Below are 15,904 nucleotides of genomic sequence, written 5' to 3'. Positions count from 1 at the left end.
TTTAAGGGTGAGTAATATTACATTGCATGTATTGGGTTGGCCAGGAAGTTTGTTTGGGTTTATGAACTTTAGGGCCAATGCAACATGTATCACATTTATTTATTCATTCATCTCTTGGTGGACATTTGGGTTGTTTACATCTTTTGACTTTTGTGAATAATGCTGCTGTGGATATTTTTGTGTGAGTATCTGTTTGAATCCCTGTTTTCAGTTCTCTTAGGTGTTTATTTTGGAGTAGAATTGCTGGGTCATGTGATAATTTCAACTTTTCTGAGGAACTGCCAAGCTCTTTTCTGAGGAACTGCCAAGCTATTTTCTGATAACAACTGAAACATTTTACAATTTTACCAGCTGTGTGTGAGAGTTCTAGTTTTACCACATCCTCACCAACACATGTTAGTTTCTGTTTATATTTTTAAATTGTATCAATTTTCTTGGATACAAGCAGTGTCCTCACCTATGGTTTTGATTTGCTTTTTCTTAATTATCAGTGATGCTGAGAGTCTTTTTACTTCCTTCTCGGCCATTTGTAACTTTTTGGGGGAAGCAACTATTTTGCCCCTGTTTCAATTGGGTGGACCTTCTTTTGTTGTTGAGTTTACTTTGCTTTATCAAATTTCCACCAGGTGTTCCCACCTGCTCAGGGTGGGAAGATCTTGACTAGGGGGTTATCAGGAAGCCTTTGTGGGCCCAAGGAGGTCTCATTCAGGAGTCAGGGAGGAGGCGGCTCCTTGCCAGGCTGTCCTGTGGATGCTTCTGGGACTTTGTATGCTTCCCTTTTTCTTCCTCTTCCCACACAGTATCTGGAAGATTTTTGCTCTTTATTCGGACTCCTGGTTATTTATTGCGGGTTGGCAAGTGCTTGGTTTGGAAATGAAGGGTAAGGCTGGAAAGGAGGAAGCAGGTTGGAGACATGGTCTTCCTGACCTTCCAGAGTCAGTCAGCATCCTCTCTCCCTGCCTTCTGGGACCTTCTTGGTTTTCCAGAAGGTCCTGGCTGGGGGAGCTCTGAGCTCTGTGGTAGAACTGAGTGTAAGGGAGAACTAGTGTGTAAAGACACCACACCAGTATGAGGCAGAAACACACATCCTCCCAGCAGCCTGGGTCACCCTTGTACCAGAACTCGTCTGCTGGTGGTCAGCCCCTGCGTGATCCCTTCACAGCCCGAGGCTGGGGCCGCAGCCTGTGACCCAGCAGACACTGACCAGGACCCCAGTGCATTCCCTCTCGCCTGTCCCTCTGCCCTCCTCTTTCCTGGGACCATCCTGCATCACTGCATCTGATTTGCCTCAGTGGCAGACCTGGGTCCAGTGTCCTCTCCTTGACTTTGTGATGAAGGTCAAAAGAGCACAGGGACCATACCCAGGTTAGACTGAACTCCTCCAAAGGGAAGAATTACCCTTGGCAATTTCCACGCCCCCACCCCCCGGCAAGACTCTCAAGGGAGGTGCCAAGAGACCCCGAGACTCCAAGGCTTCCTCCTTGGGAAGCTGCCCCTAGGACTCTGGACACTGGGCTGAATGAATTCAGTTAGTCTCACTCTAAGGGTCAGAATGTTAGTCTGCTTTTATTTTTTCATTTGTTTTGTTCGTTGAATAAATGCTACTGACGACAAGTTGTCTTTAATAAACCACAAGTTCTTTGCAAAAAAAAAAAAAAAAGAGAGGGAGAAAAGAGGAGAAGTGGCTCTGGCTCCCACCAGTAGGTGCTTGGTCCCAGCAGCCCTTCCAGGGAGGGTCCCTGTCCCTGTTCACAGCTGGGAACAGACGCAGAGAGGCTGAGCACTGAGTGGGCCATGCAGGAAGACAGAGAAGGAGCGTGGCCTGGGCCTGGCTCTGCACTTGTCTCTCTGCTTTCACGAGTCACACTGAAATCTCTCCTTTGTATCTAGACTCACTTCTGAAGGTGAAATGTGTGTGTGTACGTGCATGCATGTGCACGTGTGCACGCACACATGCTCAGTTGTATCCTACTCTTTGCAACCACATGGACTCTAGCCCTCCAGGCTCCTCTGTCCATGGGATTCTCCAGGCAAGAATACTGGCGTGGGTTGCCATTTCCTCCTCCAGGGGATCTTCCCAACCCAGGTATCGAATAGTAGGATCTAACAGCAGCAAAGAAAAGGACCCCTCAAGGCTCAGTCCTGTGTCCAGGGGGCATGGGCACATCAGGCCCCCAGCATCCCCAGGTACCTGCACACTCAGCAGCCTTGACCATGTCTGTCCCTGTTGGACAGTGCTGGCCGAGCAAACTCCCCCCTGTTCATGCCTTCCTGGGCCTTTGCTCTGTTTCACTGAGATATGAAAGAGCAAATTTCCACGAGGAGACTTTTAAGGGCACCTGCATTTTTGAGGAGACTGAAGAAGACTATGGAGGATTATTTAGGTTGCATTTTCCACCTGGTCAGCAAGCAGGTGGATGGGTGGCCTGGAGTCCCAGGTCATGGTGCCCTGGCTTTTCCACATGTGTGTGCACAGCCGTCACCGAGCAGAGGAGCCTGGTGGCCATGTATACCTAAGAGTAGAACCCTTAAGTCCTGGCTCACTCACTCTGTACAGCCTTGGGCAAGGTAGCCTCTCTCTGCCTTGGTTTCCTTGCTCTAAGACAGGAACCAGAAGTTGTCCTTACCTCTGGCAGTTGTCGTGTCCATTAGTAGGGTGATGCACGTGAAGCATTTGGAATAGAGCCTCTCGGGAAGAATGCATTGGCTTGCCAAAAAGTTCGTTTGGGTTTTTCTGTAATATCATGCATTAAAAACTCAAACGACCTTTTTGGCCAACCCAATAAAGAAGTCTCACTCTTGCTGAGTTAAATCCAACTCTTTGCAACGCCATAGACTGTAGCCCATCAGACTCCTCTGTCCATGGGATTCTCCAGGCAAGAATACTGGAGTAGGTTGCCATTTCCTCCTCCAGGGGATCTTCCCGAGCCAAGGATCGAACCTGTGTCTCCTGCATCGCAGGCAGATTCTTTACCTGATGAACCTTCGGGGAAGCCCTTGCTGGTTAATGGTAAACCTGGGCTGGGCGAGACCGGTGCTGGGGGGAGGGGCAGAAAGGGGCAGGACCATGGCTGTTCAAGGAGGTCCAATGAGGTGACACATTTGTTGAGATCTGAGTCATAGTGCCCTGCTGGGTGAGAGGGGGACAGTTGCTGGGCAGCAGCAGCAGAGTCAAAGCCTGGGATGTCCTGGCCAGTCGCCAGGGCTGACCTGACCAGGCCGGGGCTGATACACCTGCCGTTGGCTGGGGTTACAAAGCACAGGAACCCCAGAGCCAAGGGAGCCTGGTGACCTGCAGAACAGTCATCATCAGGCCACTTGGGTGGCCAGTCTTTTTCCAGTCAGGCTTTGCCCTGGGTAAAGAAATTAATTGTAACCTAATTCGCAGTTTCCTTTGCATAGAAGCTGGAAGGAACTGCTAGTGAGGCTGGTGAGTAACTCAGTGGCAGCTGGGAAATCACATTTGGGCATGAGTGTCCATCATCTGAGCGAAGCTGTTGCAGCTGGTCCGGGTGGTTGGGGATGTGGGTGGTGGCCACGGGTGCCTGCTAGGTGCAGCCTGGCCCTCAGGCCTCTGGGAACAGAAGGTTGGGGCCTGGGCACAAGGGAGGAATTTGGGCTGCTGGCTCCATGCAGCTGGGCTGCAGATCTCGTCTGCACACCTCACTACCCCAAACTTCAGCCACACCCTGACCCCTTCCTGCCCATCAGCAGAGGACTACGTAGATGGCATGGCAGAGGAGGGGGTTGTCAGGAGACCTAGGCCTGGTTGCAGTTCCATTCTGAGAGCAAGAAGTGAATTCTCTTCCTCAGAATTGGGAAACAGACGGGGAGACTGAGGTCTACAGTAAGAGCTCGGGTAAGGTGGGCAAGTCAGAGCTTTTCACGTGTGGAGGAATGTACCTGTACGTACAGGTCTGTGGTGCCTCTGAGGCAAGGCCTGGTCCTCGGGTTTCTCCTCCTCTCTCCAGGCCACCAGCCACCCTGTCCAGGCAGGGCCCACGCAGACAGGTGTGTGGGGAGACACAGTACCCCTGCATGTGATCGCCTGCCCTGCCCACCGTGGACCACACGATGAGGCTCAGTCTGAAGGGATGATGGAGGGAAGGTCTGCAGAGCTGGGCTATGTGTGAAGTCCCTGACCAGACAGGCAGGCAGGTGCCTGGGCTCTGCACTAGACAGAATCCTCAGGAGCATGGAGAGCCCCGGGCATCCAGGGTGTGCCAGGGTGGCTGCTCACTCCTCCTTGTGTGCCAGGCCTTTGTGCCAGCTGGCCTTTGTTGTGTGCCCAGTCCGGGCCAGGAAGGCCACTCAGCCTTGTGGCCACAGTGGCACACAGGCTGTCCACTGAGGGCTGCTGGCAGCATTTGGGAAGAGGGAATTTAAGACTGGAATTGAGGCTGCTCTCATGGTGATTAGTGTCCTCACTGGGCACCAAGTAAAGTAGCTAGCCCTGGCTTGTATTCACCACCCATGTATGCACTTAGCTGTTCAGCTTTGGGTACACCTGCACAGGCCAGAGTTTTCTTGATGATTTTGTAGAGAGGCTTCAGTTCCCAGCATGAGGACTGGGGCAAGCTGTCATATTCCCTGCAAGGAGGCACTGGCTTGTGACATCTAAGCTGAGCCCAGGACCCGTGAACAGAGGTGGCTGGCTCTCAAAGGGCCACCCAGGCCTTCCCTTCTCGCCTGCTCTGTGCCAGGCATCAGGCAAGGTTCTGGGAATGCAGCAGTGAACAGGACAGGCCCGGGCTGGCTTTGTGGGTCTTTCCAGTCCAGCTTTCTTCCCACATCTTATGTGGGTCAAACCTGGCAAAGCTGCTTCATTTGGAAGCCTCTGGATGCCTAGCAGAGTGATGATGGTGGCGATGGTTGGAGGGTGGAGTGATGGTGGGTGGTGATGGTGTAGGCATGGTCAGCAGTAGTGGTGAAGCTGGTGGGTGAAGGTGTGAGGTGATGGTTGTGGGGAGGGTGGTGATGGTGTCAGTAGTGGTTAGGGTGTGGGGATGATAATATAGTGGGGGGCTGGAGTTCAGGTGAAGTTAGTGATGGTGGTGGTGATGCTGTGTAGGTGAGGGGGGTGAAGGTGATGGTGCTTGTGGGGAGAGTGGTGATCATGGTAGTGGTAATGGTGTAGCTGGGGGTGGTGATTGTGGTTGGGTAATGGTGGTGATGGTGGTGATGGTTTTATGGCCACACACAGGAGGTACTGAGCATACCATCAGCCCCATTTATGGCCAAAGTGGGGCTGGCCTGCAGGGCCCTCTCTGCGCTCATAGGCACTGGTTCTCCTGACCTGTGCTTTTTTCCTAAAAAGCCAAAATTACATTACAATCCCTTGCAAAACCAGCCTCCATCTGGGACAAAAAATGGAGATCGTGGGGTGTGTGGAGCATCCTACAGGGTGACCCTGCCTGAGAGTGCACATGTGTGTGTGTGCATGTGTATGTCATTCTGCCTAATGTCTCCCAGTTGGCAGTGTTCCTCAGTTACCAGGCCATCATTTCCTGAGCCGTGGTCAGTGATTTTGTTCTTAGGTGTCCTCAGGGTTTCTTTGCTCAATGCCAACTCTGGCCTCACCCAGGCAGGTCGTGCACTAGAGAGTGCTGTGTGCCCCACGTGAGCCTCATGGGGTGGGGAGGGGCATCCGTGAGGCTCCATTGCACTCATCCTGCCACTGGCCACCCACCTGTGGCTCCCTGTGCCTGTCAGACCAAGCCAGGGGGTCTTGACCAAGGTGATATCACCCATCTCTCTGATACCCTGCCCCCTCTCCTATCCCAAAGTCTCACTGTTTTCCAAATGTGCCCAGCTGTTAACCTCCCGCCCACCTTCCCCCCGCCACTCTGTGCTTAAAACCATTTATGTATTAGTTTGTTCCTTCCTGGATTCCTTTGTTGTTTCACTCACTAGTTTGTTGTTTCAGACAGATTGTGACATGATCTGACTGACCCTGGCTGCTCTGGGGCAAGTGGCCTATGGGGTCAAGAGTGGTCTCAAGGAGGGACTTCCCTGGTGGTCCAGTGACTAAGACTCTGTGCTCCCAAAGCAGGGGGCCTGGCTTCAGTCCTGGTCCAGGAACTTAAATCTTGCATGCCACAACTAAGATCCAGTACAGCCAAAAAAAAAAAAAAAAGAGTGGGCTCAGGGAGGCTAGGTGGTCCTCTAAGCTGAACTGAGATGAGGGAGAGGATGGAGCGAGTTGGTACGGATGTCTCTGGTACTTGGGTGGAGGTCAGGGCTGGTGAACGTGGCATTCCTTGGCCCAGAGGCAGCCATTCGAGCTGTGGGACTGGCTGCCATTTGCTTAAGGATGCTCTGGAGAGAACACCTAGAAGATAAGCTGAGACGGAGGAAACCCACATGGGGGTGAGCAGGCTGGCTCATCAGAATGAAATAGGAAAGCACCAAACACAGGAGGTCCTGAAGCAACCAGAGAGAAGAGAGAGCCAAGAAGGGAATCATCAGAATTGAGTACAGACCTCTCAGAAGCAGGACAGCAGAATCACGCTTTTGAAGGACAGAATAACTGTCCTGTAGAAGTCTCAGGGCTTCCCAAGTGGGCTTCCCAGTTGGCACAGTTGATAAAGGGTCTGCTTGCCAATGCAGGAGATGCAGATTCAATCCCTGGGTCGGGAAAATCCCCTGGAGGAGAAAATGGCAACTCCCTCCAGATATTCTTGCCTGGAAAATTCCATGGACAGAGGAGCCTGGCAGGCTACAGTCCATGGGGTCACAAAAGAGTTGGACATGACTGAACACTCACACACACAGAATTCTCTGCCCAGCAGAAGTGCCTTTCAAGAATAAGGTAAAAGTGTTTTAAAAAGAGGGGCAAGGGAAACAAAGACCCAGATTCATGTTTCTGTGAGTGTATGAGGTGGAAGGGGCGTGTGGGAGGGGCAGCACTGTTGCTAAACGTCCAGTTAAGTTGGCCACAGGTTCATGAGTGTTTGTTGCAGAACACTATTTTGACATAAATGTTCTGCAAAATATACTGCTTGTACATGTCAAATATTCAACTAGAATAAAGAGAAAATGTGAACAGGATATGAGAGGAGGGGCATGGGGTGGACGAGGAGAGGATAATGGTGCCAAAAGTTGCTGTCTGGGCGGTGGGGCTAGGGGGACCCTCCACAGGGACAGCTGGCCCTCAGGGAGAGGGGCAGTCCCTGGGGAGGAGTCCATGAGGTCTGCTTCCTGTTCCTGCAGAAGTGATGGCATTAGGAAACCACCGTCTGTTAAGGAGATTGTGCTGGGCCATAATAAAGCTGTCATCTGCAGGATCTGGTGCTCGTCACAGGCAGGAGCAGGGCTGCCCGGTGAGTGGATTCTGCGGGAAGGTACTGCCTTGCACACACATGTGGGCACTATTGTCACCCCACTCAGTTCTTAGATCAGACCATCTTGCCATGTGTTTTTTTCTTGAGAGCCCCAAATTCTGGCTTTTACATTGCAGTCCTAGGACATTGGTTGTCTGGGGCCTTGTGTGGGATGACCACGGTGACTGCCACTCACTCTAGTCAAGGGTGCCCAGTTAGGAAGCACCTGCCTGGATCTGGGTTGGTATGGTCAGACTGGCAGCACATCCTCAGTCGAGGGTAGCAAGGAGGTCAAAGGAACCTCAGGGGAGTTGTGCATGGCCTCTCATGGCCAGGGCTGACCAGGGGGCACTGGTGAGGTGAGCCTGCAGTTAGGACTGGGTAGGCTCGGTATGTCTCACTAAATGAGCAAGAAGATGGGGGAGGTGGGGGTGGGTCTGCAACAGTGTGAGAGAATGTGCATGTGACATGCTAAGTGTAAGAGAGATGTGTGTATCAGTCTGGGTCCAATCCAGAGACACCCACACAGCGACTGGACCAGAGGAGGTTAACATAAGAGTTGATCGGCAGTGATGAGTGTAAGAGAGCTGTGGGCCACCCTGAGGCAGAGGGCAGGAGCTTGGGGAAGGGGCTCCCTCCCCAGAGTGGGGTCACAGCTCACTGCATATTGAGAAGTTGGCTGGGTTGCAGGGGCCAGGACTGGTCTGCAGCCTCGGGGGCCAGCGGGAGGTGACCCTCCAGTACACGGGGGAGCTGAGGCTGGTGCACAAAGGCTGGTGATGGGTGCATCTGGGGGCTATGGGAGGTGATCGCGGGGCAAGGGCGTGGGCTACATTGGCGCCAAGGGGCTGCGTGCATTTGGCATGGACTGAGGCAGAGCATGCAGGATGTCCCCACAATGTGCTGCAGAAGTGAGGGATGACAACCAGAAACCCTCGTCCACCTGCGTGGTTCTCCACCGCACAGGAGGGCACTCACAGCTTCTGTGTGGGTCTGAGAATGTGTACGAGTATGACCAGTGTTCATGTGTGAGTGTTCACACAGGGCTGAGCTTGTGGACAGTTGAATGAGTGAAAGTGAAGTAGAGACTTGGGCCTGCTTCTCTCTGCATACAAATGTGAGTAAATGACACATCCAGCCAGGTGTGGAGCATTGAAGACTGCCTTTCCAGGATACAAAAAGGCTGGTGACTGCGTGTGCCGAATGAGACCATCCATGCCTGGTGGCTCTGCTTGTAAAGATGCTGGAGGAGGCCCTCCTTGGAACAGGACAGCCCGCTGTCCCCACTGAGTGTTAGTTGCACATCTTCTCCTGCAGGGGTGGGGCAGGGTGGGAGCATATGGGGCCTTGGGCCCACATGCCTGTCTCTGTTTCCATCTGCTGCATACCTGTGCATACACATTCATGCATATACACACACATGCCATGAAGGGGGCCTGGGGTCTCTGCAAATGCGAGCAGCAGCCAGGACCTTTGGCAGGTATGTCATGAGCAGTGTGGGACCCATCCCCACTCCTGTGAGAGCAAAGCCCAGCTCCTCACCCTCTGGTGTGATGCCAGGGCAACTTGAGGGGCCAGAACCCCACGTGGTGCTGGCAATATCTGTCGAGGCAGAAACGTGGGACTAGGTGTTGGGGGAGGACCCTGTCACCCAGCAGCATTCGGGGTGGAAGGTGTGGGTGGGGCAGGTTTTACAAGTCCTGCTGTGTCGACCTGCCCCAAGTTCCAGGGGAGACTCTCATCAGAGGTTGGTCAAAAAGCCCTTCCTGGCAAAACGGTGCCAGCAGGGAGGGGTGGTCAGCTGGCAAGGCCTGGGGCTTCCTGGTGGGGCCAGCATCTGCCTTGCTCCTGAGTCCCATCGCCGCTTTGTTAGTCATCGTCCAAACCCCAAGATGCCCACCCTCCAGCTGTTTGACCATGGGAAGTCTTCTCACCTCCCAGCCTCCGTGTTCTTACCTATTTAATGGGGCAGTGAAGAGGTTTGCCCAGTGATTATAAATCGGAAGTGTGAACTTCATACCGCGTGTACCTGTGCAAAGGTGAGGCCTATACCAGCTCCTCCTCTCCCCAGCCTGCCCTTCTCTTGTTCACAGTCAGAGAAAGTGAGGCCCAGAGGAGGCTAGAACTTTACAGAGGCTGCACAGCCCCAGGAAACTGGACACCTCTGATGGCCCTTTCCGGGCTCTTCTCCTTCACCCTCTGGGGTTGGCCCCATCATCTGTAGGGCCCACCATAGAATGCAGATTGTTCTAGAATTATGAATTATTTTAGGACAATGACAGGAGAGCATTAAACCAAGTATGGGGAACTGTGGTCTCCCCAGGCTACACCCCCCTGAGGCCAGCCCTGCACCCACACCCTCGTTCCCTACCTTGGACCATGTGTTTTTCCATCTAAACGTGTCTGTGACAAGGAGGAGCATTAAGGCGGCCATGCCCTGAGTAGGGACCACCTGGGAAGCATTTTAAGTGCATTTAAGACTGTTTCTGCTCACAATCATCGCCCAACCCACAAATCACTTTTGGCAGCAACAGACCAGGCCCCACATGGATCCTGTAGGACCTGGCTCGGAGATGAGAGCAGGCAGTGCTCTCATCCTGCACGTGAAGTCTGTGTGGTGGTGACTGGACCAGCTCGGAGGTGGGGGCTCCCTGGAGCTCAAGGCACCTCCCAGCCCCTGGACCATTGAATGTACATGTGCTCAAGGGGGCCCCAGGGGAGGAGCCCTATTCTGGATCTGCTCCTCACTACCTGGTAGGTGGAGTGAGCATCTCGCCCCCGCTTAGAAGACCGATCTGCAAGCCCTACCCCCCATGGGTGGCTCCCAGGGCTGCCAGTTCTTGCACAGCTGACCGAGGCCACAGGGATTATATCTTGAGAGAATAAGAAGGCAAAAGTCGCGATATTCTGCTGATGTGGGTGCAGGCGTCCCACACCATCCTTGACAGTACTCCGGAGACCAGAATGCAGACCTCACTTCTCCACGGAGAGCTCTGGCACACCAAGGAGAGCTGGTGGCCAGGCAGGCTGGCAGACACAGGCTGCCCTTGGCTGTGTGCCATCTGGGGGACCCACCCACACCCACCCTGGGCTTTCCCCCTCCCCACCAACTGAGTCTCCTGCAGCTCTGGGGTTGGGGCCCTGAAGGCAGCATCTCAGATCGCTAGTGGTTGGCGCTCACCTTTCTGCCAGGATGAGAAGGAGGCTGGCAGCACAGAGCCCCCTTCCCATCCAGCATGGTGTCACAAGCCTGGACTGCCACCAGGTCACCACCCTGTCAAGCCACTGGGAAATCTCTCATTCTCTTTGTGGCCAGAAAGTCAACCTTCCCGAAAGATGGTGCACCCTCCGGGGCTGCTTTCTACTGCAGGCCAGTGTCCCTGACTTGCGGTCACTGCCCAGGACTTGGGGTGGGGGTGGAGGGTGGGCACAGTAACTGTGGGTTCTGGACCATGTGACATGGGGTTGAGCAGGCCGGTGAGGGCTATGCTGCTGGAAAGACAGCCCTCCAAATCCCAATCCCCTGGCTGGCTGCACATGTGCCCTCGAGCATACAAACAACTTTCTTTCTGTCCTGCCCAGGTGTCTGTTTGCAAAGCAGTGATCCCATCAGCAGCTCCATCTGGGGCTGCGAAGAAAATGCAGGGTCACCATGTGCCACGGGGCCTGGCCTCGTGCTGTGTGAGTCCACCTGGCCGTGCTCACCCCACTCTGCACCTTTGAGAGGCGGGGTGGGTGAATGCGGTGGGCCAGGTCCTCTGGAGAAGGTGGCAGTGGAGGGAAAAGCAAGCCACTCCTCTTGCTGTCCGCAGGGCTGTGAGCATCAGCTTCTGCGCTCCTTCCCCAGCCCCCCACAGCCCACCCCAGAGCTCCCCCTAGACTCTTTGACTTGCAACCTTCATGGAGTGTTGGAGGGAAAGGAAGCTGGGCTGCTGCTTATGAATCAGGCACTTGTTTTGGGGCAGCAGGGCTGTGTCTGGTGTTGACCCCCACTTTGAATCTGCCTTCCCAGACCCGGCCTTACTGGGGCAGGACAGGGGGCCACCGTGGGCTCGGAGCCCTTCTGATTTCTGTGAGGAGTGCAGACCCAGGTTTATTACTCTGCCAGGCAGTGCAGTGGGGCTTCAGTGCACTACAGGTGGGGAGCAGCTGCCCCTTCCCTCTCGTTGGCTGAGGAAACACCACAGGAACCCTCCTGCCTTTGTCACAAGAGCAGTATGAGCAGTGCTGTAGGGTCCTCTTTGGGACCCCGAACTGTGTACTTCTCAGGAAGCGTGAGCCAGTGGAGTGCATCCTAGCTGTGCAGGAGGATCTGTCAGCTGTGGCCTGTCACTCTGCCCAGCTTGCAAAAGGCCTGCTCCGAGCTAGTGCCATTGGCTGCCTTTTCACAGAAGCATCAAGGCCAGTCTTGAGGCCATTTGGGGCTGACACAGTTCTCTGAGCTGCCAGCCATCCCTGCTAGGGTTGGCTACTAAATCCCGAAGAAATGAACACTCTGAGTGTATCTGAGAGGCAGTCCATGTCCTCGTGGCCAGTTGGGAGGCTGTGGGACAGGAGGGTGGCATCCAGCCATGTGTGGGTGGCTCCTGTCGTGGTCTCTACCAGTGAGACCCCCGGCAAGGGAAGTCAGGTCTCAGTGCTCCCTCCCCAGAGTTCCCCAGAGTGACTTCTTCCTAGGGCTCCTGGAGCTGCCACCCCCTTGGATGGCAGGCAGCATGATGCTCTGGGTGGATCCCTTCCCCCAAGAGGTGGCAGGGCAGGAAGGCCACACGCAGAGCCTGACTTGGGCACAGGGCCAGCTCCTTGGAGTTCAGCTGCCCTTCCCAGTACCTCACCTGCAGAGACCCAGTGATTCTGGGTCCCACTCCAGGGACAGCACTCCTAGGGAGCAGTTTTCCGAAGGTCTAATAAGTCAGCTCCGTACCTGCAGCCCCCTCCTTCCATCTCTGTCTTTAGTGCCGGGTGTGCAGTAGCCTTTGACTACTGGCCAGAGCATCTCTCCCCTCCATCCTCTCTGCCTTACTTACCTTTGTCCTTAGCCCCATTTGTCTTTTCCCTCCTTCCCTCTCTCTCCCTCTGTTTCTCTTCCTGTTCCCTCCCTCTCCTGCTGGCTCCGTGGTCCAGCCTGTTTGGCAGGGCAGCACCCACACTGGGTGGGTGGGACCCAATCAATGCACACTTCAAGTTGGCATTCCCAGCCGGGTTGCCTTTGAAGTCATCCTTGGGAAGCCTGGCACAGTGCTGGCAACCTTCCAGTTTTCTTCTGTTTCACCACTTTGGGATCCAAAAGGTCTTCACCAGTTCTCCTCACCTGACTCTAGTTGGCTCTTGATTGTTTCCCACACACAAGTGTGTCTTCAAGGACCCAGGCAGCCCCAGGGTATCTTCCACTGGTGTGGAGTGGACCAACCACTCATCTTGGTGCCTGCAAGAGAAGCAGAATGTAGGTGGAAACAAATTGATTGAAAAGAGAAATCGCTCACACACAAGTACAATGTTTCTCATGTTTGCTTTGTGTGTTAGTATTTTTTATGCTTTGTAGAGAATATTGGCAGGTTTTCAGTTTTTTTTTAAAGCATCACCTGCCCATTTATCCATCTTTTTAAAATTTCTTACTATTTAAAAATAACTGTTTATGATGCAAAATGTTGAACATACACCAAGTCAAGAGAGTAGTAGGATGAGTGCCCCATTGGTTCACCCAGCGTGGCCATGGTCAGCATCCCTCTTCCTCATGGCATTTACAGCTCTACCCACAGCCTCTCAGTGATAAATTTAGGCCACAATTACATACGTTGAAATGCACAAATCTTGGCTGTATGTTGTTGACAAATGGATGTCCCTGTGTGACCCACACCCCATCAAGATATGAAACATGTATGTTTCCCAGAATATGCCCCCTGCTTTTCCAGTCTATTACCTCCCCTACCCCCAGCTGGTACCCAGTTTGATTTCTGTCACCTAAAATCAGTCTGGAATGGTGCCATGTGATTCTTTTGTGCTGCTTCTTCCACTTAGCAGGATGTCTATGAGATGTGTCCAGGCTGTCGTGTGTATCAATAGTTTGTGCCCCATCCTAACTGCATAGGGTTCCATGGTGTGATGGACTGAGGTTTGTTATCTGATAACCTGCTGGAACACATCTGGGTTCTTCCCAGTTCTTGGCTCTGTGAATAACCCCAGCATTTGTGAACAAGTCACTTGACGGACATATGTTTTCATTTTTCTCAGATAAATGGAGTGGAATTTTTCGGTACTATGGTAGGAGCATGTTTGACTTTAGATGAAGATTTTGTTACTTACAGGGGCTTCCCAGGTGGAACTAGTGGTAAAGAACCCACCTGCCAATGCAGGAGGTGTAAGTGATGCAGGTTCAATCCTTGAGTCGGTAAGATCTCTTAGAGGAGGGCATGGCAACCCACTCCAGTATTCTTGTCTGGAGGATTCCAAGGACAGAGGAGACTGGAGGGCTATAGTGCATAGGGTTACAAAGAGTTGGACACGACTGAAGTGACTTAGCATGCACGAATGTTGTTACTTATAAAGTGCTCTAGTTCATCTTTGGGGATCCCTGCCTGCTCTGCTTGTCTGGCAGCGTCTTGTACACTTCAAAACTCTGGCTCCAGGTGATTTGCTCAGAAGCTTGGGTGAAAGCCGAGTGGTTTACGTGCTTATCTATCTCAGGTAATCGAGGATGATATTGCAACTGTTTATGCTTCCTCACTTCCTCCTTTTTCTGTTTTAAAGCAGTGTATTTGCAGCTAGTGTTTAGCTATACAGATAACTGTGTGTTGATGTTCTTAGGAATACAGATGAGAAAGACCTAAGTTTTCTTTTTTGGCCCACAAGGAAGCTATTACTAAAATGTGAAGTTAGGCCGCTGGGAAAGGTGATCTGCCTGGGAGGGCTGCTGGGCTCTGCACCGTGGTCGTCCCTCAGTCCCTCCTTCCCTCACGTGTTTCCCTGCCTCCCACAGCCCCGCTGGGACTCTACTTCTCCAGGGACGCTTACTGGGAGAAGCTATACGTGGACCAGCCGGCCGGCACGCCCCTGCTCTATGTCCATGCCCTGCAGGACGTGCCAGAGGAGATGCCCAGCTTCCGCCTGGGCTAGCACCTCTACAGCGCCTACCACACGCGGCTGCACGAGAATGACTGGGTCCGCATCCAGGAGGACACGGGGCTTCTCTACCTTAACCAGAGCCTGGACCACAGCTCCTGGGAGAAGCTCAACATCCGCAGTAAGGGGGCGGCCCTGACCCCACCCCCACATGCCTCATTACCCACCCCGCCCTGCCCTCACCTGGTCCTTCCTTAGAGCCCATCACACAGCTCCTACGACTCCTGCTGTGTAAGAGTGGAGCAAGTGAGATGGGGCTGGCCTGTCCTCTTTGTCCAGCCCGTGAGGGAGCCAGGATGAGCTTGAGGACCACTGATGACCCTCAGGCCTCCTGAGGCTGTTGGGATTTTGGAGAACTTATGTGGAGGACTTGAGGGGCTCTCTCCATGCTGGCTCCAAATGTCTTCCAGTTGGATTAACAGAGATGTGGGGTTGTGAGAGAAGAGTTAAGAAAGGCTAGAGACATCCCAAGATCTTGAGTTAGTGGATGATCTGGAACTTGGTGGAGAAGCAGCTGTTTGCACAGAAAGCCCACCTTACCATCAGCAGCAGGCTGCTCTTGGCACCTGGTGAGGACTGGGGCCTGGTGCCGGGGAGGAAAGTGGAGCAGGAGGAAGGCCTGGACGGCTTCTCAGAGCAGGGGTCCAAGCTGGAGTGAAGGCCATGTGTGACCCTGGTACTGGGAGGAGGTTGTTTGTGGAGCAGAGTTCTGCCTTGTGGCACCAAATGGTGATCACAACCCCACCTCTTGCTCTATAGACATGGCCTCCTTGGGCCCTCACGCCAGCTCTGAGCTCCTGTGAGTGCTGAGAGGCAGACACTCTGCTGTGAACAGTACTGCCAGAGTGAAATTTGCCAAGGGTCTGAGTTTCATAGGAGGCCTGTTCTGTTCGTGATTGGAGAGCAGCCTCATGCACCTGCCAGCTCTAGTCAGGAGAGAAATCACAGTAATTAGAACAGAGAAAGTTTATACGGAGAATTATTAACCACAGCAGGGGACTGGAGCAACAGAGGACAGGCTAGTAAGAAGCAGAGAACTGATGAATATGGGAGGAGTAGATGTAGCGGGGGGACACTTACCTAGAGCTAAGATAGAAGGCCCAGGAAGAGCCCCCGCCCCAGCTGAGATCCAGATGGGTTGGACGGGGGTTGCTATGGTGCCTCCATGATGGAATTTGCCAGAAATCCCCTCTCTAGGTGCTGGGGAAGTCTGTGTCTCTGCAGGGGTGGCATGGAATTCCCTGGGGGTCCCGTGGTTAGGACTCTGAGCTTTCATTGTTGAGGTCTTGGGTTCAGTCCCTGGTCAGGGAACTAAGATCCCACAAGCAGCAACACTGGCAAAAATAGAATAGAATAAGTGTTTTATTTATTTTTAATTGAGGGATAATTACAGTATTGTGTTGGCTTCTGCCATACATCACCATAGGTATACATATGTCCCCTCCCTCTTGAACCTCTCTCCC

At 53.3% G+C, this 15,904-nt stretch overlaps 1 protein-coding gene across 1 annotated transcript in view; it reads left to right on the top strand.

Annotated features, from left to right (window-relative positions):
* The window catches only part of LOC122691388 (proto-oncogene tyrosine-protein kinase receptor Ret-like), a 49,281-nt gene that overhangs the window by 7,795 nt on the left and 25,582 nt on the right, over positions 1 to 15,904 (top strand). The window contains 1 exon segment of the mRNA XM_043897964.1: positions 14,299 to 14,562. Coding sequence (XP_043753899.1) covers positions 14,299 to 14,562 — 264 coding nt within the window.

Source organism: Cervus elaphus, unplaced genomic scaffold (assembly GCF_910594005.1).
Source record: "Cervus elaphus unplaced genomic scaffold, mCerEla1.1, whole genome shotgun sequence".
In the NCBI taxonomy this organism is placed as follows: domain Eukaryota; kingdom Metazoa; phylum Chordata; class Mammalia; order Artiodactyla; family Cervidae; genus Cervus; species Cervus elaphus.
Note: the sequence above shows the minus strand (reverse complement) of the source record. Positions and strands in the feature narration are given on the sequence as shown.